A 27,466-nucleotide genomic window follows, 5' to 3' on the forward strand; every position below is an offset into this window, starting at 1 on the left:
CCACGGAGAAATCTTACATGCGGGGAGTCTTTATTTAAATTAAATAAGCATATACTTGCTCGCTGAGCATCTATCAGTATCGATCTACCCGATCAAGAAAAAATAAGACACTACGTGGAATGAAATCGATTTACGCGCGCCCAGTCCACGCGCGAAAACCTGCTGAACAGGTATAGGTACTCTGCCATGACTTATCTTTGCCTCTGCATGACTAAAAATCTTTGAGGTGTTTTATATTATTAAATAACTGAGCTATTGCTATCAATATAAGATTCAAGTCTTTTGTTTATTTTATTTCCGAGACCACGGGAGGATTCATCACGGTTTTGTAACTTTTTCACGATGTGGTAGAAAATATCTTACTACAATTCGCTATAAACTTAACATTTGAATGTCATGGGAGAAAATATTTAATAGATTCTCAAACAGCGATTAAAATTTTAAATGTCTTACACACAAAATGTGTTTCTTTGTTACAAGTTGTTGCTCATAATGAAAATCTGCGGGAGTGTAGTTGGTACTTGAAAGAGCTTGGTTCGTTTTCGTTGTGAGGTTTTGTAATTTCACCTGTTTGAACATTCAACGTCTCAGTGCTTCTGGTAAAATGATCAGCTCTTTGATGGGATGGGAATTCGTATTCCGTGATAAAATGTCCACGCAGTGAAGATGAACTGCTAACATCGCTCGCTATTTCCTTATCCAAAGACAAAGCCTCGTTGCTCTCTATAACAATCTCAGGTTTCTCCATTGTAAATGATCCTTTTGCTTTCGTCATTCCTTCAGTATTGGAAATGTGATCGATTGGTTCATTTTCGTCCGGAGCTAATTTACTATCACATCGTTTCATTTCAGAAATATCTGCCTCAATTTCGTTTTCAAGGATTGGAGAAAGTTGTGAATTTGCGTCTTGATTATCAAGCGAAGCAATGTTTTCAGCTTTTTCCTGTAATTCGTAATCTCGCGGTTTTCTGTGTTGTTCTATTGACTGTTGTTCCATAGTCTCTTTCCCGCAGGGTTTTAATGGAAGGGGAGGCAGAATTAAAGCAGATGGAACCGACTTTTGTTTTTTCATGTACGCAGCTTCCCTCGGTCGAAGATAAATAGGATGACCTTTAATCTCCGTCATAAATGCTTTCGCTAAGACAGCATCTGACTCGACAGTAATCGGTTTAGCAGTTTGTTGTTCAAGACTTGGTAAAGATGGGTTTATTCCCCATCTTATTGGTCTATTGACGAGTGGTTTTGATGCTCCTAACAGCTGATCAATGTACGAATAACCCACACCTGTAGAAAAGTGTCTTTGCCTTACGGCATCTTTGCTCAGTTTGTTGAAGTGGTCTCTCGTTGAAAGACGCTGAGACGGATCTATGTTCTGCGAAAGTTTTTCCACCTCGGCAGCTCTTTCGTTAATCTTCTGTAATTTTCTCTCGTATGTCCTCATTTGAGCGTTTAAACTCTTCACTTGCAGTAATTTCTCTCTGTTCAAGCGCTCAATTTGACTTTGTAGAATCTTCTCACTTCGGAAGTTCATCTTGGCAACGTAATGTTCCTCATTTTGACGCATTTGTCGCGTTGCTTTAGCCATATTTAACTTAAGGCTTCAGAATACACTCAACGGTGCTTAAAACTTGTGCAAACATTGAGCGTCCAAACTATACATTGATAAAACTAAACAGACGGTTAACGCTTCGACGAAACGGTGTACTCAGAAAGAAATACTTAGAAACTTGAGACAACAAAATACTTAGGATTCCGATCTAGTAAATGAGATTCATTACACTCCAGTTATTTTGGTCGCAAGTTATGACAATCAGTAAAACTCTGTCAACAAGAGGGTCTTTGTTTGTCGGAAGTGAGGTATATCGGCTTCTAAATAGCTTTATGCAGAATTATTGTTCAAAACTAACACTTTCTTATTTGAGACCATTTACATAACAGTGATATAGCAAAGTTATAGCACAGTGAAAACTATGTGTGAAAAGTGGCCACAAACGAAAAGAAAAACAAAAAACTGTTTATGACTAAATTAGCAAGTTTGTACGTATTTGCAAAATGGCCGTGACTGAATTCAAAATCTGGGCCAACATACACTTAGAGCACTAGAAGCGTGGCATTCCAAGTTAACTCCCAATGCGGACAACAATTCCTGTCCTTTGCCCGGACAATACAACATTCTTTTTAACAAACATTCTTAGTTATCAGCATTTTTAATTTTTTACTTCGTACTTCACACCTAGTATTTCTTACCTTTTTATCATTTTACCCGTTGAAGGCTGTAGCGCAAACAGCCGAAAGCTCGTATTTTAAAAGTTTTAGCCAGAGATCGTTTTTTAAATTTTACAAGATGTTTTATCCTGGCTGCGGCCCCTCTATCTTTTCATGAAAGACCGAGTTCAATTTTCATTGTCCGTCACGTGCCTGGTCGACTGTTGTATTCAACGGGATCAATATCAGTATCTGGGCAACTGCCCACCTACCCCTCCCCTAACCCAACATTAACCATGACTTGTTATCAATAGACTGTTGTTAGGTTAGGGGAGGGGTAGGTTGGCAGTTGCCCAGACACTAATGTTGATCCATTCAACGCTTGAACCCTTTCAACCCTAAGAGTGATCAACATCTTATTGCACGCTACAGTATCGCCCTCGAATCAAGAGCATGATCGCGAACCCAAGACACTATCAGACAAATTCTCCTTGTCAGCACCTTAACAAATGTATGAGGAACGGTATGGAGAATATGCATGCTAATATTGGCAAGATAATATTAAGAGCTTATATCCTCTCGGATTTTAGGGCGTAAAGGGTTAAGTTTGTAATGGATGATGCAACTTACTCCAAACTCTTTGCCAGATCGTGGATTGTTAGTGAAGGTATTAAATAACACCCCTCTCCCCTCCCTGCTTGAAGTATCCCCTTAAAAAATACCACTCATGTACAGTTGACAGGCTTAAGTTTTATCAAAACACTGACATGTGAATCCCTCCTTTACAACCCAGAGTTCCATGAATAAGAAATGAAGTGCGAGACTATCTTCAGCCAGCGCGAGAGATGCACGGTGTGACACGCACGAGCGAGGAGCCACGCGCGCAAGAGGAGTCGTAGACGCTAGACGCGGTACTAACACTCTCGTCGAGATCAGAGACACATGTAAATTGTCTTTCTTGAGTTTCTTCCGTGTAAAATCTTGAATTTTTTTCCCTACCAAAAATTGGAAGGTGTTGTCCTTCGTCATCGTTCCTCGAAAGGCAAACTACCAGACAAGAACAAAATATTTTATTTTATAAAACCGATGGGTCCTGGTTACTAGCGCAGCCTCGCTTTCTTGCTCAACGTGTATGTGAGTGTCTGAGTGAAAAAATTATCGATAATTTTTAGTGAAATCTCATATATATTCTTTGATTTCGATACCGTAAGCAACCCATGACGTTATTTGAGATCGCTTCTCATTTTGGGTGATGTTTATTCGTTGCTGCGGCCCAAACATGAGGATAACTAATGTTCGCTATGGCCGCATCGTGTTCATGGCGTCTGCCACCATTTTGGTTCTTTTCATGTTCCTCTTAGCACAATTCAGCCTGCGAGCTTCTGGTGGCAAAGGGATCATGGATAGAGCTAAACAACATTTTCATCACTGGTTTCAGAAAACTGTTTTCAAGCACAATTGGGAAGATATCCACTGTAGAAGAAAACATGCCAATGAAACTACTGTAGAAAAGAGCTGGATTCCTGAATTGGCTAAACAACTAAATTTAAAGGATGGTACCTCTGTGTTTGATAGCAATACTGGATGTAATGAATGGCTGACTCTTCTGAGGAAGGAATACCCGAAACTCATCATCGGCGGTGCCCACGCAGATCAATACGCCGTGGATTATGCTAAAAGGTTGTTCAATGATACTCCAGCCACTTTTGGAACCATTAGCTCTGATGGAAAACTGAACTTTCTCGGAGATAAAACACAATTTTCGCATGTTATTAACTATGGAGGATTACGACAGCTGGGTGATAAGGAGACACAGTGTAATCTCGTGAGAGAATTACTGCGCATACTAAAGCCAGGAGGTTCAATGTACCTAGGTCACAATGTGGAAAAGACAGAGTGTAAGTTGATAGATAAATTCGCTAAAATCTCTCTACCTGGATGCTACTGGTCAGAAACTTGTCTGAAAAACAGAACTGATGTCGCTCTAATTTATTACATCAAGGAAAAAGATCTGTTCGGTGCCCATGCACAGATTGATGATTGTTATACTGCAGTTTTTATTCACAAGAAAGTTATTATTTCTCAAGGAAATGATGGACGCAAGGAACCAGAACCACATTACCAGCCACATGCAAATATGTATTTTTGTGAAACAAAGGAGTCTGGTAACATTGTCAATAAACTGAAAGAACTGGCAATGCGTACAGACCTTGTTTTCCCTGGAAGTCTCAGCAAGGGGTTTGAACTGGCCAAAAGAATGCATGAAAAAATTAAAGGAAATATTTCAAACATTTTACAATGATGACCAACTTGAACACAGTGCATCTCAATATCAAATTACTGAGAAATTAGTTTTTCTGTTGTACACATATCTTGCTTAACTGTACTTTCTTCTTTTAGCACAGATATTTGTATATTCTCCACTAGCGAGTTTCAAGGTTGAGTCAGGATTTATAGATGGGCATTTTAAATTCTGCCATAGTGACGTCACTACTGATCATGAAATAGTCACCACCCTTCTTAGGACATTCTCCCTAGATTCCTGAGTCTTGTATATAACTTGTAGATGAAAGAGTCAATCTTTAATTGCCTTCTCTTTTTGCTTTTTCTTGAGTCAGAAAATCACAATTTTTTTACATGTCATTGATGTTGAGGAGAATGTCTATAATAATGCCAAAAAGATGTTATAGGTCCTAAATTAATATGATTAGGGCCTGATGTTTTATCATGGAATGTCATATTAAAAAGCTCAATAATACTATTTAGAAGAAGGCAAGTGCTCAATGTGGATAAAGAACTCTATGATAAAAAAAAAAAAAAATTGAGTATTTCTGAAGAACCTGTGATAACCTAGATTGTGTCTGTCTGTTGGAGGAGAAAGAAGCCACTCCAATGAGCTTTTTCTAGTTTTTGATGATAAAGTCAAGGCTAACACTTCTGAGAGAGATCCTAACACCTCTGCAAAGTTTCTAAGCAGCGTATTGAGGTGATCCTGATGTTATTATCAGATAGTTCCCAGTCTACCTCCTTCCACAAAAGTCACATGACCATGGTAGACTGGCTCAGATCATAAAAAAGGAGCTTAAATCTAAATGTATCTAAAAATTTATCTTGAGACTGCCATTTTAATTATAATAATAATACAAAAATTTCTATAGCACCCTATTCTAGAGCTCTAAGGCACTTAATAAAAAGTTTAAAGCAGTAACTTGGTAAATAATAAATTTGAAAAATACTAGAGAAAAACTACAAATTGAAATAATGCTTAAAAAGATATGTTTATCAGATAGTTCCCAGTCTACCTCCTTCCAGATAATAAAAAAGGAGCTTAAATCTTAATATTTATCTTGAGTCTGCCATTTTAATTATTATAATAATAATAATACAAAAATTTCTATAGCACCCTATTCTAGAGCTCCAAGGTACTTAACAATAAAAAGTTTAAAGCAGTAACTTGGTAAATAATAAATTTGAAAAACACTAGAGCAAAACTACAAATTGAAATAGCGCTTAAAAAGATTTGTTTTTAAGGTTGCTCTTTAAAGATGTAAGATTTAAACTACATTTTAAATGCTCTGGAAGATTATTCCAAAGTTTAGGGGCACTGACTGAAAAAGCATGATCACCATAAAATTTTAACCTTGATCTAGGTGTCACTAACAAGTTCCTGGTTGATGATCATAAATTCCTAGATGGCTTGTAAGTTTGCAACAAATCACGAATATAGCTACAACCTAAATCATTTAAAGATTTAAAAGTCAACAGTAAGGTTTTGAAAACAATCCTCTGCTCCACGGCATGCCATAATAGTTCTCTCAGTAAAGGAGTGATATGGTCATATTAAGAACTACATGAGATTAGACACGCTGCACAGTTCTGAACTGAAGTCTATGAATTAAGTATTTCGGAAGTCCATATAACACAGAGTTACAGTTGTCCAATCTACACATTACGAAGGCATGCACTAACATTTTGGTGCTTTCAGCTGACAGGAACTTCCTAATACGCATGCATATGTAAAAAGGCAAATTTACAAATGGCAGCCACTTGGCATTCCATGTTCAAATTATTGTAAAAAAAAAAAAAACACCTATGTTGCTGGTAGAGAGAGAGGGATTTATAACTGGACCATCAATTGCTGTGAAAGAGAGGAGCTGAGAGACTGGATGATGTTGCAATCCTATGATTGACAGCTCTGTCTTGTCACCATTAAGTTTAAGTTAGGTCAAAGACATCCATGTTGCAATATCATGTAAACATGCTTCAATTCTTGGCATAATTACAGATGAATCAGAGTTGAACAAAAAATAAACCTGAGAGTCATCTGTGCAGAAATGAAAATTCATATTATGTCTTCTTATATCTTCACCAAAAGGAAACGTATACAAAAGATATGAAATAGGGCCAAGAATAGAACCTTGGGGAACACCATACATTAGATCAGACTTGCTGGAACTGGTTCCAATCAGGCAGACAAATTGACTCTGACCAGCCAGGTAGGATTTGAACCATGCGAAGACCCTTCCTTTGATACCAAACCATATCTTAAATCTTTGGAGTAGTACACTGTGGTCAACAGCGTCAAAAGCTGCTGATAAATCAAGCAGTATAACAAAACTGCAGTGCCACCATTGTCCACAGCTCGCAATATGTCATCCTGTACTTTCAAAAGAGTGGTCTCAGTGCTATGCAGTTTCTTATAAGCAGATTGTAGTTTCTCACTGAGATTGTTCTTACCAATATTCTGCATAAGTTGGGCCGCAACTGTCTCCTCAATAAATTTGGAAGTAAATGGAAGATTAGACACCGGGCTTAAGTTCTTAAATTCTTCAGGATCTAAGTTAGACTTCTTTAAAAGTGGAGTAATCATAGTGCACTTAAGTGCATTAGGCATAAAAGCCCCCTCTAAAGAATGATTCACTATGTTGGTAATTACTGGCAACAAAGTTGGCAAGCATTTCATCAAGACAGAAGCTGGTAGAGTACCCAGAGCATAGGTTTTAACTTTGATTGATTTAATCAGATTAGCAATGTATTCAGTAGAGACACATTAGAAGATCACAAGCTCACAGGGACACAGGGTAGTGGAATTCTCTGGGGTAGATTTGAAGTATTATGACTGCAAGCAGGTAAACTTTCCTTTATAAGTCGTATCTTGTTGGCAAACAAGGAGTTGAACTGTTCAGCTAGAACAGAATCAGAACTTGTGGAAGGATAACACACAAGAGGTTTTCTGTATAACAAAGTATTAATCATTTGAAACAAGATTTGCTGGTTTCCATGACTGGCCTCAATTAGTGATGAGTAGTAATTACTGCCTGGCTGTATATTAGTCTGCTTACCATCTCAAACAATCTGTTTAGTGAGGAGGAGCTAAACAAAGAGACACTGCTGATTCAAAGGATGATTTCTCATAATAACCAGGGAAGCAGCTATAAGAGAAGTGGCGATTGTGGTATCACAAGTTGGACAGGTTGGATTACGAGTTGTTTCAAAATGGCAGTGTCCAAAGTGAAATGTGGAGCACATCTGCAAGGAGTTTTGATCATTTGGGTTACCCAGGTAAAATGTAAGGTGGGATATAGGCAGGATCCCAGCAATCCCACTTAGGATCCCAGGTGGGAATGGTGGGATCTCACCTTTGGTGGTGGGATCCCACCTTTCCCACCTGGGATGAAAATTTGATCCCACCTGGGATCCCACATTTAATGCAGGATTCCTGCATCCCACCCTGTATTTTAGGTGGGATTTTTGCATCTCACCCAGGAGTTTAGGCGGGACTTATGCATTCTACCCGGGATCCTAGTTGGGATTTACATATCCCACCTAGGAAAATATTGTTTTGTTGATTTTATTCTTACAAAACATTTTTGTGAAAGTTCCAATACTTAGGGATCATCCACACACTCCACAAATATTTGGCATGCAGACAAGACAGAGGTGGTCACTGTTCCCTTTAAGAAAAAGTACCTTTTAAATGACTTCAATTTGCTTTAATTGAAACTCTGATCTGAAAATATTTTTAAAACAAGACTTGTTAGTAGTGAGTCGTACAAACCGAGTTTCTTTTTATAACTTACTTTCTTAAATGTCCCAATCACTGGACCTCCTAAAAAATATTACTTCTTTATATTTTTGGTGCAAAATAGAAGTCCTTCTTTATATAAAATGAAAAGTGCAAGTCACAGTTCAATAATAACAGCTCTAAAGTTTACTTGTTGTTCTTCTCTAAGGCAGTGATCATCAAAATACACCGAATGCAAATATGGCGGACCACTTGGGAGGACTGGGTCTAGTTGCGCGAAAGCGAGGCTAGTGAGGCCTCGAGTTTGTTTTGACAACGCGTCCTTCGAGTCCATCGAGTAAGTGTTTTGTAGTCGTTCTGTTCTACGCTTTTCGATATGGTTACGAGTTGTTGTGTCCCTGAATGCAATCAGAAAGGAAAGAAGACGCCCACAGGAGAGAAAGTTTCTTTCTTTGAATTCCCACGCACTCCTACGAGGAGAAAACAGTGGATTCACGCAATTCGCCGTGAAGAAGGAAAGGATTTTAAGATCGTCGATGGAACAAAAGTTTGTTCCCTTCATTTTAGGCGAGAAGATTTAAGAAAATCATTCAATGGACGGGCTTATGTGGTTCCCGGTGGCGTTCCAACCAGATTTTCGTGGTCAGTTCCATCTCCAAGGAAAAGAAAAGCTCCTCCAGAAAGACATCCTCTGCCTCAGAAGAAATTATTTGCAACAACGTCTGCTTCCTCTGATCACACCGAGTTACATGTAGTGAGCGAAACAGATATCACGGCGGAATCACTTTCCGAGTCGACGGCAACTGTCTCTAACCGAAATACTGAGCCAAACGATACTTGTTCGGAGTTAAATGCGCCAAAAAAGATCGAGGAACTGGAAGAGGAGGTGTTAAAACTTCGACAGGAAAACACTGAGCTAAAAAAGAAATTGGACGAGGTAGAGAAACAGAACGAGGCTATCTCGGCCCGACTATTTTCTCTGGAACGCTTTACATCAGACGCTGACATCAACTTTTATACTGGCCTTCCAAATTATGCTACTTTCCTCGCCTTATTTAACTTTTTGAACCCGGGTGAAAATGGAGAAAACATTCGTCAAAGAAGCACCTTAAAAGATGTGCCAGAGGATTTTTATGATGTGGACTCTGATGATGAAGAAAACATTTCACCTGCAAGGAAAGGACGCCCACGAAAACTCAAACCAGTTGAAGAATTTTTTATTGTCTTATGCCGCCTGAGAAGAGGCTTTTCAGAGCGCCATTTAGCTCACTTGTATGGTGTTGCCCAGTCCACCATAAGCAGGCTTTTTGTGCCATGGATTAATTTCATGTATCTGAAATTTGGCCAGGTTTGCATCTGGCCTCCTAAGTCAGTTGTTCAGGCAACTATGCCTGCAGATTTCAAAGAAAAATTTCTCTCAACACGAGTCATTATTGACTGCACAGAGGACTTTTGTGAAATGCCAAGCAGTTTGCTTTTGAACTCTGAACTTTTCAGCTCGTACAAAAACCATGTGACATTGAAAGGACTTGTCGGTATTGCACCAAGTGGAGCTATTACATTTTGCAGTCAACTTTATACCGGCAGCATCTCTGACCGCGAAATTGTTTTACGGAGTGGATTTTTGTCCCAATCCTTTGAAGATGGTGACTCTGTTATGACAGACAAGGGATTTCAGATACAAGACATCCTGCCCCTTGGTGTGGATCTGAATATCCCACCCTTTTTAGGCAGTGATGCTCAAATGTCTGCCGAAGATGTTGTTAGGACACAGCAGATTGCAAGTCTTCGGATACACGTCGAAAGGGCCATCAACAAGATAAAGAACTTCCGAATTTGGAATGGAGTTGTTCCTCTGAGTTTATTTAGTGTCGTTAACCAAATGTGGACTGTTTGTGCTTTCCTGTGCAACGCTCAGGATCCACTCATATCTAATATCACATGATCTGCTTATGTTTATTGTTTTACTGAGCCAATGTTGTTGTTTTCATTTATCTTTAGTTAAAATATTTTTCAAACCAGTTTTGTTTTTGTCACTTTTTGTGTTTAAAACATGATATTTAGAAACATACAAAATCATAAATCAAACTAGTTTGAAAAATGCAAAACCAAAAATAAATATGAACCACAACAATAAAATTGACTTGACGGCAGGGCTAGTTATAACACTTAAATGTCCTGCTAACCTAAAAGTTTAGCATTTGCACAATGTCTGAACAATAACAAAACACTATAGACCCATGATGTTACATGAAACACATAAATATAAACCTAAGGTGGGAATGGGGGGGTGCTCCATTAGGGCTTATGGTGGACATGCAGCCAGCCTGTGTATGGCTTTTAGGGATTGTTTTGGGTTAAATTTCTTAAGCAGGGAACCAAAATCAGCATTCTGTCTGAAAGTCTGCAGGGTGGGAAAGTTTCTCTTCTTAAACATGGTCAGATTTCGAGTGTCTGAGCCACACCCCTCCCCCCCCCCCCCCAGAATCCAGAGCCTCATGAACCTAATGATTGTATAACAGTAGTTAATTGTTTTGATGTTTAAATGTCCCAAATAGGGGCTCACCATGTAGTAAACATGCATATTATAATAACAGTAACTTTGGCTTATGCTCTTGGTTCTCTAGCTGCTATAGCTAGGAAGTGTTTAAAATAATGCAGTTTCAATGTGTCCTTTAAATTGTTCCAAAATTGCACATCAAATGGAATTCGCTCGATGCTCATTCCCTTACTGGTGTAGACGATGAAATCGCACCACTTTGCCCTGGTCACACCCATCAGCCCTTGCACTTGGACATAGTATTTATGGGTGCGTTTAAGTTTAGGCTTTCCATCGACTTCTTCCATGAAAAAGCTGCTATCAGAGCATGCATCCAGTGGGGTGACTAAGTACTTGGTTTCTGGGCACTTGACCTCAGAAAGACCAAATTGATCAGAGCATCCAGGATCAATAACCTTGCCATCTGGTGATGCACCCAAGTATGGGGCATCCATACTTATTACAAGTCCTGACTTAAAAACCTTCACTGACTTGTTAATAGAGGACATATATGTTTGGTATTGTTCTAAGGCAATTGGCTCATATTTAAGTCCATGATTAGTATATCTTGATGAAAAAGGCTTTGGATTTATAAGATTTTGTACTAAAGATTCATGGTTTCTTTTTCTGTCCCGTATAAGACCAAAATTGGAGGCAGTAAATCGGAATTTCCTTTCCAACTTCCATTCAGGGCACTCTGATTGGCTGCGTGTTTTAATTTCAATGCCATTCAGTTTATCTTCATCAACTTGCAGATCCTTTAACAGTGATTTTTCTGCTTCTGAAAGATCAGCAGGTATCTCAAACTGTTCATTAGACTGACTTGATAGGGGAAATCTTGGATATGTCACAATATGCTCACCATGGTTGGCAGGGTTTGCCCTTGGGATAGACGTGATGTCACAAAACACTTTGAAATTATCTTCGGTCACTGCAAGTTGATAGCTAGCATACGAGCCTTGTGGACTTCTGCCAAATTTGGTTTCTACTAAGGGAATAGAATCAGCCTTTGGGGTCATAATCTGTGCTAGGGCCATATTTGGGTTCAATTCTTTCAAGGTTGCCAATAGTTTCTCTTCATCTGCCTTTTGCCCCCGTATATTATTCCTTGCCTCATATAGTGTACATCTGACACCAGGTTCTCGAGCTGATGATCTGGGCTGCTCCAGGTAGGTCTTTGCTACAAGCACCTCCATTGCTGGTTGTGGATTTATAGAGTCTCCTCTTCCCTTCCTATGCCACCTCTGTAAAGAGGAAGTACATGCTTGCTTTGGCTGCATGTCTTCTTCGTTTTCAAGTTCATGGACAGTTTTACATTCATATAATGAGAATTTGCAAATCTTCATCAAGAGTGCTAATATATGGTTACAAAAACCAACCTTCCCAGCAACGCAGGAACATGTAGCATGTTTCACTTCCCCACTTAAAATGCACAATGCGACTTTCAAGTTGTGTGGGGCATCATTCTTCCGAAAACTGTGATAGCAGTGAGACCGGAAATAAAAGTAGTTGTCATCGCTTGCTGCGGAGATACCCTTCAAATATTCGTCATTCAGAAAAGTTGTCGCTTTCCGAATACTCGTTGGCACTGATATTCCTCAACCCTAAACAGAAGGGAAGATAAGATCGTTTTTAAACTTTGGTTACCGCAATTGCAATCAAGGCAAGCGAGGCGCGAAATCTCCGCGAATCGGTCGAAGTACGAGCATCCTACCTTTTCGCTAATTGTGCTTTTGTTTTCAGTCCTTTCAATGTATCGCCCCTACATTTCAGCCAGAAACGAAGTTCTTCATTTTTTTAGCGTGGCAGGCGATCTACCTCGAAGAGAAGCTCCAGGAATATCGTCTTCTGTGAGCGAACGTGAAGCAGCCATTCGTGACGATCAAAACACAGGGAAAAGCCGGCCTCACTAGCCTCGCTTCCACGCAACTAGCCCCGGGCCGCCCGAGAGGTCCGCCATATTTGCATTCGGTGTATTGTTTTAACCTTTTTAGGTCTGTTATAAAATTTTAATTTCAGTATAAAATGACAACCTTGTATCTTCGTTCTCTCCACCCCTTTCCAAGCTCGGGAACGCTTCGGACTTGCATAACCATTGTAGACGAGAATTCCAATGAACCTCTGTGATCGCATATGGTTGCTTGTCTCTCGTGCAAATGTTTCTCCGTTATGAGACGCACTTGACTCTGTTGGCACCACTGCTAGTTCAGTGGAATTAAAGACCGACTGAGGAATCGGGATGGCTAGCTGTGTTGAAACGTGTTGCTGAACGCTTATTACGGTCAAGCTTTGTTGATTTGGGTACTGGTACACTGGGATCATCTAGGTATCTCTTATACTTCCTAATGTGGTATCCTTCTTTTATAAAAATGAGAGTAAAACATAATTTGTAATCACATTCAAAATTGTGATTGGCTTGTGTTGTTTCTCACTTCAAGTCTTTCTTTCCTCGATAACTTTCGGCTACAAATCTTGCATTCTTGTTCGATTCTTGTCGATTATTTCTACAAAGAGTGAATTCACATCATTATTTATACCATCGTCAATACATGGATCCGAGGTCTCCACTATCCAAGAGAGGAAAACCGGTAAGGAAAGACTAACTAAAGATGCGCGCTTCTCTTGAGACTGTAATCGAGCAAGTCAGCGGATTCTCTTTGCTAAAAAATCCACGTGATCGGATACTCATACAAGATGCCGCTGATATGTCGTGGGCTCATCTGGTTTAGGACGATGTTATATAGTGCTTTCCCCCTGCGCCTAATCGAGGCAGTTTCGCAGTACTCGAAGGAATTAACTTCATTATAAACTGTAAGTTATCATTTGTTGATTTTTGAGGATGTAGTCAAAGCCACTTACTCAAGATGATGTCGTTGTTTGTTTCCGTTCTTCCGTAATGAACGCCAGGAAGACCACTTGAGTTTTGATCCGGGTGAGATTCAAGATTCGTTTGTGAGTGCGTTCGAGTTAAGTAAATTGCAGTTGAAGTCCCATGTTTTTAAGCTTTCAAGATACGTAATCTTGCGAAGGGCGCCAGAATGTTTTCACGCTTAGTAGAAATAGGTAATCGTCTTCAATTTTACGGTTATTTTTCTCCTTAAGCTATATTAGACTTAGGCCATGCTTATTTGCATAGCGTTCCTAATTGTGTATAACAACTGATCAATATTTTTAGTGCGCAATTTAATTTGCGGCTTCTAGAGTCACTTGCCTTTTTTCGAATTTTAGAGATATAGATGTTTTCATAACGATGACTCAAGCTTCATTTCGAAGAAGAAGTCTTTCTGTGCGATATAAGAAAGCTTTTAGTCGAGGAGTGTGTTAATTACAGGCGTAAAGGCTAGTTGGACGTGTACAAGCTGCGATTAACACCCCAATGCCTACTCAAAATAATCGTCTTAGATAAATGTCAACCTTTTCGCAGTTTTTAGGCATTATAAATACAATCACAGCTTGGAATTGATAGGAACAGCTTTACTATGTTAAAACTCGGTAGTCTGGGGCCAATTTCTGCTTGAAAATGTTTTGTACAATTATCGCTGTTATTGAACTTCTTCGAGAGCTTGATTTCATCGTGAGAATTTTTTTAAGAGGTTTCTAGGTGTGATACGTTGTAATGATTCTCACGTCCGTGTGAAGTTAATTACCTTACCTTAAGATATACTTGAAATAATAAATCTTACCAAAACTGATAATAATTTATGGACCTATTTTTCAGGTAATTCTCGAATACGATTTAAGACAAGGAATTATTCGTAAAGTACGATGTCTCTTGGTGAGTGTGAAATTGGTCATGAACAGTTCATTATATCAAATTTAATTTGCTCTCAGTAAATCTTTTACCCATTTAATTGTTTATCTCTGTCTTCACTGATTTTTTTGTGCGCCAATTTTGAAATAATTTTCAGTACAGAGTTGTCAAAACGGTCTGAACGTACTGTATTTCTGTTTTAGAATCAGACGGCACAAGCTCTCCTTCTAGTACCTTGCGAGAAAGCTTCATGCATCTGTTAGAGAGTCGCAAAGATTCTATAGACGTTCTTGGTAAAGAATTAAAAATAGATACAACTCAATTCAAGGCAGTCCGTGAGGTTGTTTCCACATATGAAGAAAGAGATGGCCGGGAACTGTCACAGAATAAATGGGGGTCCATATTTAAAAGCCTTGGATGTTCGGAAGAATTTAAAACGCTTTTGGAAGGAGATTTATTGCTTGATGTAAACAGTCTGGATAATTGTCCTCCAAACAATGTCAGCAGCCAGGCTAAAGAGAGTCTTCATAAGAAATCAAGAGAAAGTGGTGAGTTTTCTTGGATTTTGTCTTGAAGTTGGTCAGCTAAAAGTAATGATACATGATAATCAACGATTTGTGCAAAGCCATGGACATTCTTCATTTGCCTTACATAAATGAGAAATAATCATTTAAAGCTTCTGTTTGTTTGCTCCTTCCATTGTCAAGGCTGCATGGTTTGATTCTTCCATCAAGTTTCATGAAGTTTTTTTTTTTTGCCACAAGCCTTTTAAAATCATTCTTAGAGTGCCTATGACATGAAACTTTTTTGCATAAATATTTAGCTCCTTCCATTGGCAAGGCTGCATGGTTTGATTCTTCCATCAAGTTTCATGAAGTTTTTTTTTTTTGCCACAAGCCTTTTAAAATCATTCTTAAAGTGCCCATGACATGAAACTTTTTTTGCATAAATATTTAGCACATCATATGTACAAACCAATTCTGATTGGAGAAGAATTAAAAAAAACTCAAAACTCGGTTTTTTGGGCCCTGAAGTGCTCTTATTTTGTCTTAAGTGTCCTGTGGACTGGTAACAAATTAGAAGCTGATGATGTAGGAAACTGTGAAAACTCTTAGTTGACATTTGCAAATCTCTCACATTTCTTGTAATTTTGTATCAGTCAGCATTGAAATACTCTTTGAATAATGTTTGATAGCGATGTATACCTATCTTCAGTAACCTCTACTGAGAGTTGTGATACATTTTACTTAAGTAGTAAAGGAGAAATTGAATTTGTGAGTATGGTTCAGCCCTCTGAAGGAGAACCGCATGCATAAAACAAAGACCTAGCTGAAGACTAACAAAGAAGGTTTCTCGCCTGCAGTGTTTAGGCCAAGATTAGAACAAAAAATTCCCATCACTGAATATTTAATTTGTTTCATTTGTGTTTTGTTTTCTATGACAAACTCTAAGTCAAGAATGGGTAGCTTTGTTCATTTGTGTTGCATTAACATTTTACTCCATCAGACTATGTGCAGCAAAAGTTCCCCTTGGTCAGTGCTCTAGAGTTTCGTTGATCTAGAGAAATTCCTTTGGTAAACCAAAAGCTTAACTTTTGACAAAATAATCAGCTGTATTATGAGGCACTATGATTTTCTACTAAGTTACTCCTTTCCTTAGAGATTGCAAAGGCAGAGGTTATCATGTTAATGATCGAGCTGGCCAGACCTCCCATCTGGTGAATAACATATATATCTCAGGCACATAAAATAAACAACAATAAGGAGCTCACCATTCTTCACTTGCAAAATGTCAGCTGAAAAGAATGTTGTATAACTGAGTACAGTGTGGGATCAGGCAACTTAATCAGTATTCATTTTAGATGAATTCATTGGTTATCTTCCCCAGATTTGAATAGTGGTACATGTTTGTAACAGGTGTCTCCAAAGCCGGTATGAAGCATAAAATCTCCTTGATGTTGACAGTCAAAATGCATCCATTTTGGTTATACAGCTACATCCTTTGGAAAGCAGTGTATAGAAATAGCTGGTGTATGTGCATTATTCTTGAAGCTAACATCATTTGGTGCTCTGGTCATGCAATACATTCGTCCTTTCTTCTGGATTTCTCCTTTCTGCACCATAATTGCCAATGTGTCTTCACAGTTTTCTACATTACAGCTATGTAACATGATCGCTTTGGCTGCATGCTTAATGGGGATGCTTTTTGGCTGCCAAATCTTACTTTCAATGCACAAAAAATGGTCAAGCAGAGCTTGCTAGGCACTAAGGTTGATTATTTCTGAGTTTAAATACAGCCATCAACCAGTAGTGAAAAAAAAATTTTCATGTCATAGGCACTTTAAATGCCGAATTCTTTGAAAATCAGAGCTACTTTGAGCTTTCCTTTTCTTAGGGAAGTGATTAAATAGTAAAATGAGAGAACACCATTTCCTTCCAAAGAAGTCCTGGGTATCCAGTCAACTAAAAAAGATCAGTCCTTTTAAAAGTGATACAATTTTCCTGTAGACCTTCTGGTTTTCTTTTAGTAGATCTGTTAAGTTCCAGTATCATGTTGTGTTTGTTCATGATTTTTGGCACCAAATTTGCTGGAATTTTGTCAATTCTAAATGCCATTATGACATCATCCCTCTAACTCCCAATGTCTCATTAATGATTCTCCTTACTGTTTGCTAAACAGTTCTTGTGATGTTAGTCTGGAGAATTTGGTATTGGATCAACTTATAATCCTCTAACGGATATTTTTATTATTTGTCTGCTTGATATTGTATTGATATTGTAAGGAGAAATTCTGTCTTGGTCGCTCATGGGAGTTGAAGTTCACAATAAGCAAGGAGGCAGTTTAGGGGAGAGTGATGGTCTTCTAAATCCTGTTTTTCTGCAGGTAGCCTCATCTTTTGTGTTTGAGTGAGCCTTTAGCCGTAAATTATTACCGGTGGCGAGATATTTCCATTTCTGATCAGAAATTTCACAAGTTTTGTGCTTTTTGGCTCCTGGCTTTGCTTTGGTTTTTAAGTAAGAACTTTTTTCTACCTTGGCAAAAGTAGTCCCTCAAAGGCTTAGAGTAACATTAGTTACTTTCTGAGGTTAAGGCATTAAGGTTATTATCTGTTGCTTTGGGAAAAATATTTTGGGGTTAGATTCAGGATAGGAAATATGACAGAATGTGAAATGTGCAATAATTGGCAATGAAGTGTTCTCACTGTTTTCCTTTTCTTATGTCAGAATTGCCGTCCAAACCAAGAGATGATGTAAAGGAGACTTGGAAGACAGGCACTGACCCAGGTGATTGCCCAGAGAAGAGTTTTTCATCTCTGCTGGATAAACCAAGTACAGATGTAGTGAATGATTCTACCAGGGAAGTGAAAGATGATGAAGAACATCTTTATCCAGAAGTTGGTAAAGCTGCAGAAAGTATGGTGTCATCAAATGGACAAAACTTAGACCCACATGTCAGGGATGTGGGGGAAGAGAGCTATTCAACAACACAAATCAGTGAAGATGGTATTTCCAGATCAGATGACTTGAGCTCAAGATCACCACCAGCCTTTCCTGAGGTAAGAAAAGCTCAATTATCAATAGTAACTGGGTATCAGTTCCGTCCAAATAACCCAATAACTGATCAAGCCACTGTTGTCTATCGAGATGGGCAGAATCTCTTAGAAAACAGAAGTTTTTCATGTGCTGAGTTTTCACCACCTGATGCAAGTAACTTAGCAACTGCAAACCAATTTCAGCAGGTCACTCCATCTGATGCATATGGTATGGATGAAGAGAAAAATAGTGGCACATTGTTACAGATTGAAACAGGTCCTAGTCTAAACTCTTGTGGTGGAGGTACAAGACCTGGAATGGTTTCTCCTGATGTGGCAAATTCCCAGTCATCACTTGAAGAAAATCAGAAGTTACAACCAAGCAACCTAATGGTTGATCAAGAAAATGGTGTGGACCATGACAGGCAGACTTTGCTGGAAAACAGGATGTCATATGACCATCAATTCTCACCAGCCTTTGATGGAAGTATTTTACCAGTTGCTGCAATGCAGGACTCTGTAAACCAACTCCAGCAGGCCACTCCATTTAAAAAATATGGCACAGATGAAGCAGAAGACAGCAATTCATCATCACAGAGTGGTACAGAAGCCAGTTTGTCTTCAGGTGACTTTACCACACCATCACAACTAGTTACTACTGAAGCAGCAAACTCCCCTCAACTTGGTCAATTACAACCAAATAATTTAATAGCTGGTGTTCAAGGAATTGCTGTGAATCATGATGTGTCAGTTTTGCCTGGAAACAGGGGAATACCTCTTAACCCTCAATTTTCACAAGTTTCCAATGCTAGTAGATTATCAGCTGTGTCTGCAATACAGGATCCTGTGAGCCAACACCACCAGGGTATAGCATGGGACACGGAAGACAGCTTTTCATCGTCACATAGTGACACAGATGGGAGTTTGTCTTCAGATGACTCAAGGACACAGTCAAGACCATCTACTCCTCAACCAGCAACTTCCCCTCAATGTCACAGATTATATCCAAGCAACCTGATGGCTGGTGAAGCAAATGCAGCTGTGAATTGTGATGGGCCAGACTTGCTGGAAACTGGGGGAATGCCACTCAGTGCTCCACTGTCACTAGCTGTCAGTGCAAGTAGTTTACCAACGATGTCTTCAAGGTCTGCAATACAGGATCCTGTGGGCCAATACCATCAGGCTACTGCAACTGACACACATGGCACAGATGAAGCAGAAGAAAACATTTCATCATCACAGAGTGACACAGATGGGAGTTTGTCTTCAGATGACTCAAGGACACAGTCAAGACTATTCACTCCTCAAGCAGCAAATTCCCCTCGACTTCACAGATTACATCCAAGCAACCTAATGGCTGGTGAAGCAAATGCAGTTGTGAATTATGATAGGCCAGCCTTACTGGAAACCAGGGGAATGTTACTTAATGCTCCATTGTCACCAGCTGTCAGTGCAAGAAGTTTACCAGTAGTGCCTTCAAGGTCTGGCACAGATGAAGCAGAAGGTGGGAGTTTATCTTCAGATGACTCAAGGACACAGGCAAGACCATTTACTCCTCAAGCAGCAAATCCCCCACCTGTGCATGCAAGGTTTGCCATGCAGGATCCTGTTGGCCATGTCCACTGGGGTATAGCTCGTGAGATGAGCAGAGATGAGGAGGAAAACAGCAATCAGCCATCAGAAAATGATGATGAAACTCAGGACATGAATATTCTTCAGCAGGTTTGTAGTGTGATGGGAAGTAGCCTATTGGGTATTTTTTTCTTTTCTTTTCCTTTCTTGCTTTTATTTATTCATTTCTTTTTCCTTTTTATCTAACATCTGCAGTAGTCAGGATCTCAATTCTATAGCTAGAGCTTTTAACAGGTTGCAGGTCAGGGAGTCACAATTCAGCCAGATTGGCATTATAGTGCACATTTGCATGTGCCAATAATTTGCAAAATCTTACAAAATGTTTAAAAAGTTACTATGTTAATCTCTATTACTAACAGGTAGTGCTTTTGACTACTGAGATCTCTAGAATCCTTTAAGACTGTTCTCATGTTATTTAACAATAGAGAAATCCTTACTTTACAAAAGTAGCTTGTTGGGAGGTTGTAAAAACAACAAGGGATCCTGTGGAGTAGTCTTCTTATCTTACTGTTCATAGAAAGATTGTCAGCTTTGCTTTGTGCATTAAATTACCTGCACAATTTATACTTTTTTCTGCATAATCAGCCATTCCAGGTGAGTGACAGTGCTTGATACAGGTTTGACTGTATCTCAGAGTTCTTAATTATAAGAACCAAATTTTTCATTTACCATTTTCCCTTTGACAGGTTCAACCGTTACAGTTTAAAGACATAGCATTCTTGATTCAGGTAAATCATTGCTTAATTTGATAAATATATATATATGAAGAACACTGTTTAGTTGGTGTATATTTTTGTGTGATTGCTCTAGGTACTGAATGCTTTTAAACTTAGGTCCTGATCAGTTGTAACCAAACAACTTTTTGTACTTTTGCAGTTCAGTCATCTTTAATTAACATGACTTTAGAACAAAAACCAGGAAAATGGCTGCAATTACCTGTTATCATCCTATGATTTGTAAAATATTTAAGATATCTCAGGTCAATATTGGTAAAGTGAATATCTAATATTGAGTTTGATTGTAATCTGTTTTTTGCAGGAGCTACAGGAGAAGTCTACAAAACTTGAGGCATGCGAGCAAGAAGTACAGGTACAATTGTGAAAACCAACCACAGCATACAAGTTATTAAATTACATTTATGTTTTTTTTTAAGAAAAATACACCTCCAGTAGAGCACTGCAAGCTGAGATAGTTTTGCTTGTCATAGAAATTCATGAGAAGTATTTGGTAACTAGATCGATTTGCAGCCTAAGGCGTAAATTTGGCAGCTAGTTGTTAAATATGTCATGTATAACTTTTTAAGTTTTAATAAGAGGAAGTCAAAGTTGTTTAAATAGCGAACATTAATAATTTATAATTAACAGTACTTCTCATGCTCTGCCATTTCCTTGTCCTTGGTTGTCGGAGTATTGAGCCTGAAGTAGGCCATTTCACAGTTGTGTACTAAGTTGCCAAGCCTTTGATTTAGAGTGAAGCTAAGGTGACCTTGTTGTGATAGAGACCAGTATCTAGTTAGCATAATTACAAAGTAATTTGCATTTGAAAGCAAGGTTTGTATCATAACAAGGTCAACCTTAGCCTCACTCCTGTTCAAAGGCTTGGCAACCAAGCACACAACTGTGAAATGGAATCACCAGACTTGACTCAAAGGTTGAGAGTTCAAGATGCAACTCATTTCCCAGGCCAGGTCATTGAGATGTGTTCTTCAGGGGAACACCTTACTTTTACATCGGTTAACCATTACAGTTTCCTTAAATGTGATTGGTGCAGCAGCTGCTTTATTTTTCACAAATCATTCTGTAGAGTATGTAATCGGATGGTGTAATCGGACAGTTGGCTGTAATTGGACATCTAAAATGGGACAGTTGAAGCAGCCAATCATATTTAGTCCTTTCAGTCAAATCCACCAACCACAGAATTGATCACAATAACCATAGCAACAATCACTTATCCTTAAAAAGTTGTGAAATTTCCAAAGTTGAGAAATCTTTTACTTAGATATTGTCTCTACTGAACATATTTGTCCTAAATGTATTTGTTGTTTTCAGAAACTGTAATTCTTTCTGTAATCATACTTGTGACTGACAAAATGGACCCCCCACTTTGCAGTCTTTCGATTTTCTCAATCACTCATTTGATTACAGGCCAAATTGGACTCCACTCAGTCCTCAATTACCATTATAAATATTTCCCTTTTGTTTGATTATAATTATCTGAATACAGTATGAAGTATAGCTCCTTTTGTATAGATATTTTTAGTATAGATGAGTTTATTCAAATGTAAGCCAGAGGAAGGTTGAGAGCTCCTGTGACTGTACATTTTAAACTTGAATAATAATTTTTTGGTTTAATTTTTAGCATTGTAGACAGCAGTGTGCTCAGCTTCGGAGAATCAATGATGAGGTATAGTTTGACAAAGTGCTGTTGTAAAAAAGGTTCATTGCATTTGTAGTTATTAACCATGGACAATGGGGCAAAACCATGTGCTTCTTTACAACTGAATTTATTAACCAAATATGGTTGTGCAAAAAATGTGATGCAAGCATTTCAAATTTGCAAATACTGTAACAAGAACATATTTTATATAGGTGCGTTACATGTATGTGCAAAGGGGTGAATAAAATTTTTTTACTAGCTAGCCTTTCAAACAAACAAAATCTGGTACTTAAGATATTACTTATAATAAATTTGCAAGGTGCTGTTTCTGCAATTGTTATAATTATGATATATTGAAATGAAAGTTTGTTTTCCTGAAAAAAAATTATCCTTTTTCCCATGTTGGGAAACTAAGCTAGGGCAGTGCCAAGCTGAAGTCAGGGCAGGAAAAAAATTTTTGATTAAATGTGACACAGTGGTTGCTTATTTTATTGTCTTTGTTACTTATTCAGTGATTAGGTCTAGAGTTGATGGTGTATGAGAAACATTCTCTCTTCATACAACACTATTATTTTGTGCTCCACGGTTTTCTTTTGCGATAAAACCTGAGTGCAGAGCTTGAAGTCCTGAAGCCAGTAGTTACCCTGTACCTTTTTTTAAATTATGATTTGTATTACTTGTTTCTTGATTTTTGTAGTTGAAAAGATTTCTGGATGACAGCAACCATCTGCAACAAGAAAATCAGCGTCTGATAAGGATGACTCGGGAGGTTTGTACTCTGTACTGGTGATTTCTATCCCATAGCTCCCAGATTACATTTATCGATGAAAATGGAATATTGCTGATCAATTTATGATGTTGTGTCCGAAGTAACCATTCACAGGATATTTTTTTCAATTGGTCTAAATTGTTTGGTTAATGTCAAACTGAATCTTAAACTTTTTAGATGTGTGAACTGAAAGGTCAGGAGATTCAGCAACTCAGACAGGTAAGTGTTACATAACCCCATTTTATTATTAATTATATCTAGCCATCATGAAGTTTAAGTTTATCCAGTGACAAGTTAATGCACACACCCTCAATTAAGGTCAACATCTATGCTTATCATGTATTCAATCTGCTTTCTTGTTTTAGTTGTATGAACAGAAAGAACAGGAAGTTGAAAGACTCACAGTGGTAAGTTTTCCAAATTAGATACAAGTTGAGTGTCAATCTCTTCAATGATGGCAATCAGCACAAATATTGCAGGAAAATTCTTTTTGTCAGGACTACGGTAAACTGTACTTTGCAATTATTAGGACGTTTCTCACATCGTGAATGGGGTGGCACATCATCAGCAAACTGGGCTAAACTTCATCTTAACATCGCCCTGCTGTAAGTGTTGCCTGAAATCACCAGTCAAGCAATTTGTTCCAGTGTCAGCACTTGTAATCCTTAACCATGTAGCTCCTAAGATCTGATCGTTAATTCTCCTCTTTAGCCGTTACTCTTCTTCACCTAAATTAGTTAAATTAGAAAATTTGGTGTTAAATCAAGATAAAAACGTACCTGATGAGTTTGAGTATTCTCATTGCCTGTTTGCTGGATAATGAATTGATATTGTGAGAAGAAACATGTTGATCACGTCTTACTCCTGTCACTTACACCCACATTTAATTTGGATTCAACGCTTCTTTTTTTTTTTTTCTATAAGGAGAATGAAAGTCTTAGAGGGAAGCAGATACAGGTAAGGGCTGTAATTTGATGTGCTTATTGCAACGGATGGGCGTGGCACGAGGGGTTTTGATAAGCTTCTAGTCCCGTTTTTGTAGGGCCGTATATGAAGACATGTGTTGTGGTGACTGACGTTTGTTTTTTCGATTAAAGATGCTTCGTCAAATGGCCCAAATTAATGACAGTTCTCAGCAGCAAATAGAGCAGCTAAGAAGGGAAGGTCAAGAACGTTCAGAAGTATGTGGTGATTTACTTAGTGTGGGCCGGTTATTTAAACAAAGGGTTAGCCTTTGTTCAACAGAACCGCGTCCTAAACAATTCTCAATTTAGCTGAACCTTTTATTTCAACGTATAATTCTGTAATCAATGTCAAGAGGGTAATATTGGAAAGACATTAATTTAATTAAATCGATCTTCTTACAGAGAAAGCATGGCGCCCACTGGTTGCTGTGGTTTGGTTTACAATTCATGTAAATAATTAGCCAAAAATTTTCGATGAGGTGAAATTGTTAGGACTTGTAGTGCACGTTGAGCAGTTTGTGTCCAGTTGTAGATTGAATGAATTCACGAGTACTCAAGAAAAATGAAGTTGTCTGGTTATTTCATGAGGACACACCTACTTGTTATGCGTGATTAACAGAAATAGTAGATACATAATTATATAGTGCTAGTGTTTCTTGTGCAATGTACTTCTGTAAAAACTGGGTGACCAATTAATAGTACTGACCAGTCAGTTTTTTTATTAGAATAATCAATGTAAATTATTGTTTGCTGATAGACTCGATCTAACAGTTTAATTTAGTATAATTATCAACCGAGTTGATTACGTAAATCCTATCGCTTTGACGAAGGGCTAACGCTCGAAAAGTCAGCTTTTAAACTCTTTACGGTGGCCAATTTACATTATCAACTTAGTTGATTATACTAAATTACTCTGTTATTCTCCCCCTCCGACTCAGCACCATAGTTTCCTTAGAAACTTACCCCTTTCATTCATCAATCTAACAGAACGCGTTTCGTTTCAGGAATTGCGACAGACGGTTCAAGTGGTCGAGCAGACACAACGTGAACTTGAGGCGGAACGTGAGAGTTTGAGGCTTGAAAATGAAAGGACGTTAGATCAGAGGATGACAGACGAAGTGAAAGTACTGAAACGAGAACTAGACGAACAAAAACGTAAAGGAACAGAAGCCGAAGAGCACATTAAATGTCTGTTAGAGGTGAGATGAGTTTTGGACGGCAAATACTCTCAAACGATTGCGGTATTCATAGTGGGTAGAGTTGCAGTAAATGATCACCTAATCGATGTCTTGCTATAATTACTGTAAGGTCAAATCAGGTGGAAAAGTTACGCACCGTACATTCATGGTGCTGGTCAGCGGTTTTTATGTGTGTGTTGTGCGCTTTCTTTGCTATATATCGATCCTCGTTATTCCTTGTAGTTCTTGCTGTTCTCTCTTACGTCTGCTTTGTTACTGACTGTTCCAATAAAAACGCTACCAAAAGTCCTAATCCTATTTTATTGTCTCTTACCACTGATATATTTCTATCAGAAAAATTACCAGCTGTACGCAATGATGGAAGAATTGATGTCTAGGCCAGCCGAAGGTGCAGACGTTTGTTGTAGTGCCTCATCTCCTGATACATTGCAGGAGAATCTTGTATCAAGCAGCAATGTAAGTTTTAAGTCTCAACTTTTTGTCAACAATGAATAGCACTCGCTGTTAAGAAATGCTAAGTCTTCACTCTTTCTTGTGTTTAAGGACTCGACTGTTGAAGAAGCTGATGAGGAGAGTGATGAAGACGAAGAGGTTTTCGAGGATGCGCTGGATCAGTTACAGTTACAGGGTACAAATCTCGCTCCTTCCTCGACGTTTTGATGTCAAAACTTGATTATGTATATATACGTATCTATACATATTTGTGAGGTCATGTGTTGTAAAAAGTTGCTAAAGGTAGTTGCGTAATACTCGCGCTTTTTAAAATTGTCTTGTGAAAATTTTTAAACTTTTACTCCCAGAAGTGATTAACATGTTATTTCTCTCTATACTATCCATACATTATCCATCAAATAGGTGATCATTATCTTGAGCTAACACCAAATTCTCGTAACCAATTTACAAGGAAAGGTATAGCAGCTAGAGGGGAGAATTAACTATCAGATCTTGGGAGTTAAAGGGTTAAACACGTCAAAAGATGGTGGATGTCTATTTTAGGTGTTATGTAGAGTAATTAATAGTCAACGGTTACTTTTTCATATCAAACAGTTGTCCTTCTTGTATGTAAAGTTATGACGAAGGAAAAAGATATTAGTTTATGCGCGTCTCCATTTGTGTTTTACGAAAGGTCTTAAAAGGATTTTTAAATTGTATATCTTGTAGCAATCCCTCGGCCGCTATCATTTTCAATATATATGTACATATATTGTTCATGATGATTTATACTTTCCACTAGATTGTATATTATTTATATTAGTATTTATATGCCGAGGTTTTTTATATGACTGTACCTTTCAGAATAGAGAGTCTTTCGAAACACTTTTGTAGACTTTCGTACAAAATATTCAATGAATTCAATTGATTGTGATGAGTTCACGACTAAACTCTCAAAGAGTGGATGGTTTACATTAGATGCAAAATTTTATCGAAAACCTGAGATTTTCAGTGTATGGTTTAGACTTATCCTGGCCATGAAACAGAGGTGGTTAGACGGAAAAAATCTTATTTCAATTTCAAATATTGAAATTTATTTTAACTGGGTTATTGGTAGTGAAAAAATAATGAAATAAGTTACAATTATTTACTTTTTATTTACCAATAATTGTTAAAATATTGAGTTTTATTAATTAATTCTATGTTTTAATGAGAGGAACAATTAATGATGTTTGCAAGTATTTTTTTAAAGTAATATATTTAAAATATGTAGTCGTGTGTTCGTAGAACCAATAGGTTGTCAATATTTTAGTCAATAAATAAATGTTATCAGGAAGAAATCGCTTACAAGAATTGTCTCTATGTCTGGTTGACCGGCATTGGAAAAGCCACAAACTGCCGAGGGCCTCCTAGAAAGGTTTTTCTGAGAATATCGAGAATCGATGAACAGTCCCTAAACATCGATTCCTTTTTTTTTCATTGTGCCATAACACTCCCTTCGATGAATGTATTCAAGGAAAAATTGTTAAATCGCCTTATTTTACGGGACAAATTATGTCAAAAACTGCAGATATTACCCAATTAAATATGCGAATATTTGTGTTTCTCCATTTCGGTGGTCATCGGGAACGTTAAAGTTATTTGATAACCCAAGACTTTTCCATTGGTTCTATGCTATTCTTCTTTAAAAATGTATGATAATCGTTCGAAAATTGTTTTGGCAAATTCTTCAAATCGTCACACTTTGACAGTCACTATTACAGTCCATCAAATTAGAGGCGGCTTAAGGTGCTAAAAACGTTATCTGGCACGTTTCATTTGATTACTAAAATGATACTTCCTTTGATAACTTCCACTACTTCACTTTCCACCTTAGGAGTTTCAGCTCTGGGTGTTAAATTCTCCTCCGCTAATGAATTTATTCTTCCGACATGTGTGAGGTTCTACATGAGGTTAACCGTTTGCATAAAACAGCAAAAAAAAAGAAGAAAATAGCTGTCAGGCGTAACAATTGGCCAATTTGAACTGTTATACGTTAAAA

General features: G+C 38.0%; 5 protein-coding genes across 8 annotated transcripts; 3 read left to right on the plus strand and 2 right to left on the minus strand.

The window, feature by feature from the left end:
• Positions 1-13: 13 nt before the first annotated feature.
• LOC113680219 (uncharacterized) lies at positions 14-1,771 on the minus strand. The gene has a single exon (XM_027197234.2). The coding sequence runs from the start codon at positions 1,583-1,585 to the stop codon at positions 488-490; it is 1,098 nt and encodes a 365-aa protein (XP_027053035.2). The 5' UTR covers positions 1,586-1,771; the 3' UTR covers positions 14-487.
• Positions 1,772-2,663: 892 nt separating this feature from the next.
• On the plus strand, positions 2,664-4,966 carry LOC113680211 (uncharacterized). The gene has a single exon (XM_027197227.2). The coding sequence runs from the start codon at positions 3,458-3,460 to the stop codon at positions 4,505-4,507; it is 1,050 nt and encodes a 349-aa protein (XP_027053028.2). The 5' UTR covers positions 2,664-3,457; the 3' UTR covers positions 4,508-4,966.
• A 3,640-nt stretch (positions 4,967-8,606) lies between these two features.
• Positions 8,607-10,369, plus strand: LOC149041208 (uncharacterized). Its single transcript, XM_089214178.1, has one exon. The coding sequence runs from the start codon at positions 8,607-8,609 to the stop codon at positions 10,173-10,175; it is 1,569 nt and encodes a 522-aa protein (XP_089070304.1). The 3' UTR covers positions 10,176-10,369.
• LOC149041209 (uncharacterized) lies at positions 10,069-12,385 on the minus strand. Its single transcript, XM_089214180.1, has one exon. It carries the CDS (start codon positions 12,113-12,115, stop codon positions 10,838-10,840), a length of 1,278 nt encoding a protein of 425 aa, XP_089070306.1. The 5' UTR covers positions 12,116-12,385; the 3' UTR covers positions 10,069-10,837.
• A 1,129-nt stretch (positions 12,386-13,514) lies between these two features.
• On the plus strand, positions 13,515-26,757 carry LOC113680215 (uncharacterized). Of its 4 annotated transcripts, none has more exons than XM_089180095.1 (16): positions 13,515-13,701; positions 14,488-14,544; positions 14,724-15,068; positions 17,745-18,076; positions 18,257-19,774; positions 20,371-20,412; positions 20,723-20,773; positions 22,043-22,087; positions 22,758-22,829; positions 23,007-23,048; positions 23,195-23,236; positions 23,754-23,786; positions 23,927-24,010; positions 24,799-24,993; positions 25,327-25,449; positions 25,537-26,757. In XM_089180095.1, exons 2-16 carry the CDS (start codon positions 14,535-14,537, stop codon positions 25,651-25,653), a joined length of 3,051 nt encoding a protein of 1,016 aa, XP_089036221.1. In that variant the 5' UTR covers positions 13,515-13,701; positions 14,488-14,534; the 3' UTR covers positions 25,654-26,757. The 4 variants fall into 4 exon arrangements, 2 of the variants coding, with proteins under 2 accessions (XP_089036221.1, XP_089036220.1); XR_016179082.1 differs by adding an exon at positions 23,359-23,434 and having other exon boundaries at positions 13,518-13,701; positions 17,745-19,774; XM_089180094.1 differs by having other exon boundaries at positions 13,518-13,701; positions 17,745-19,774.
• The last annotated feature ends 709 nt before the right edge of the window (positions 26,758-27,466 follow it).

The sequence above is a fragment of the Pocillopora damicornis genome, chromosome 8 (genome assembly GCF_964200805.1).
Source record: "Pocillopora damicornis chromosome 8, jaPocDami1.2, whole genome shotgun sequence".
NCBI classification, from domain to species: Eukaryota; Metazoa; Cnidaria; class Anthozoa; order Scleractinia; family Pocilloporidae; genus Pocillopora; species Pocillopora damicornis.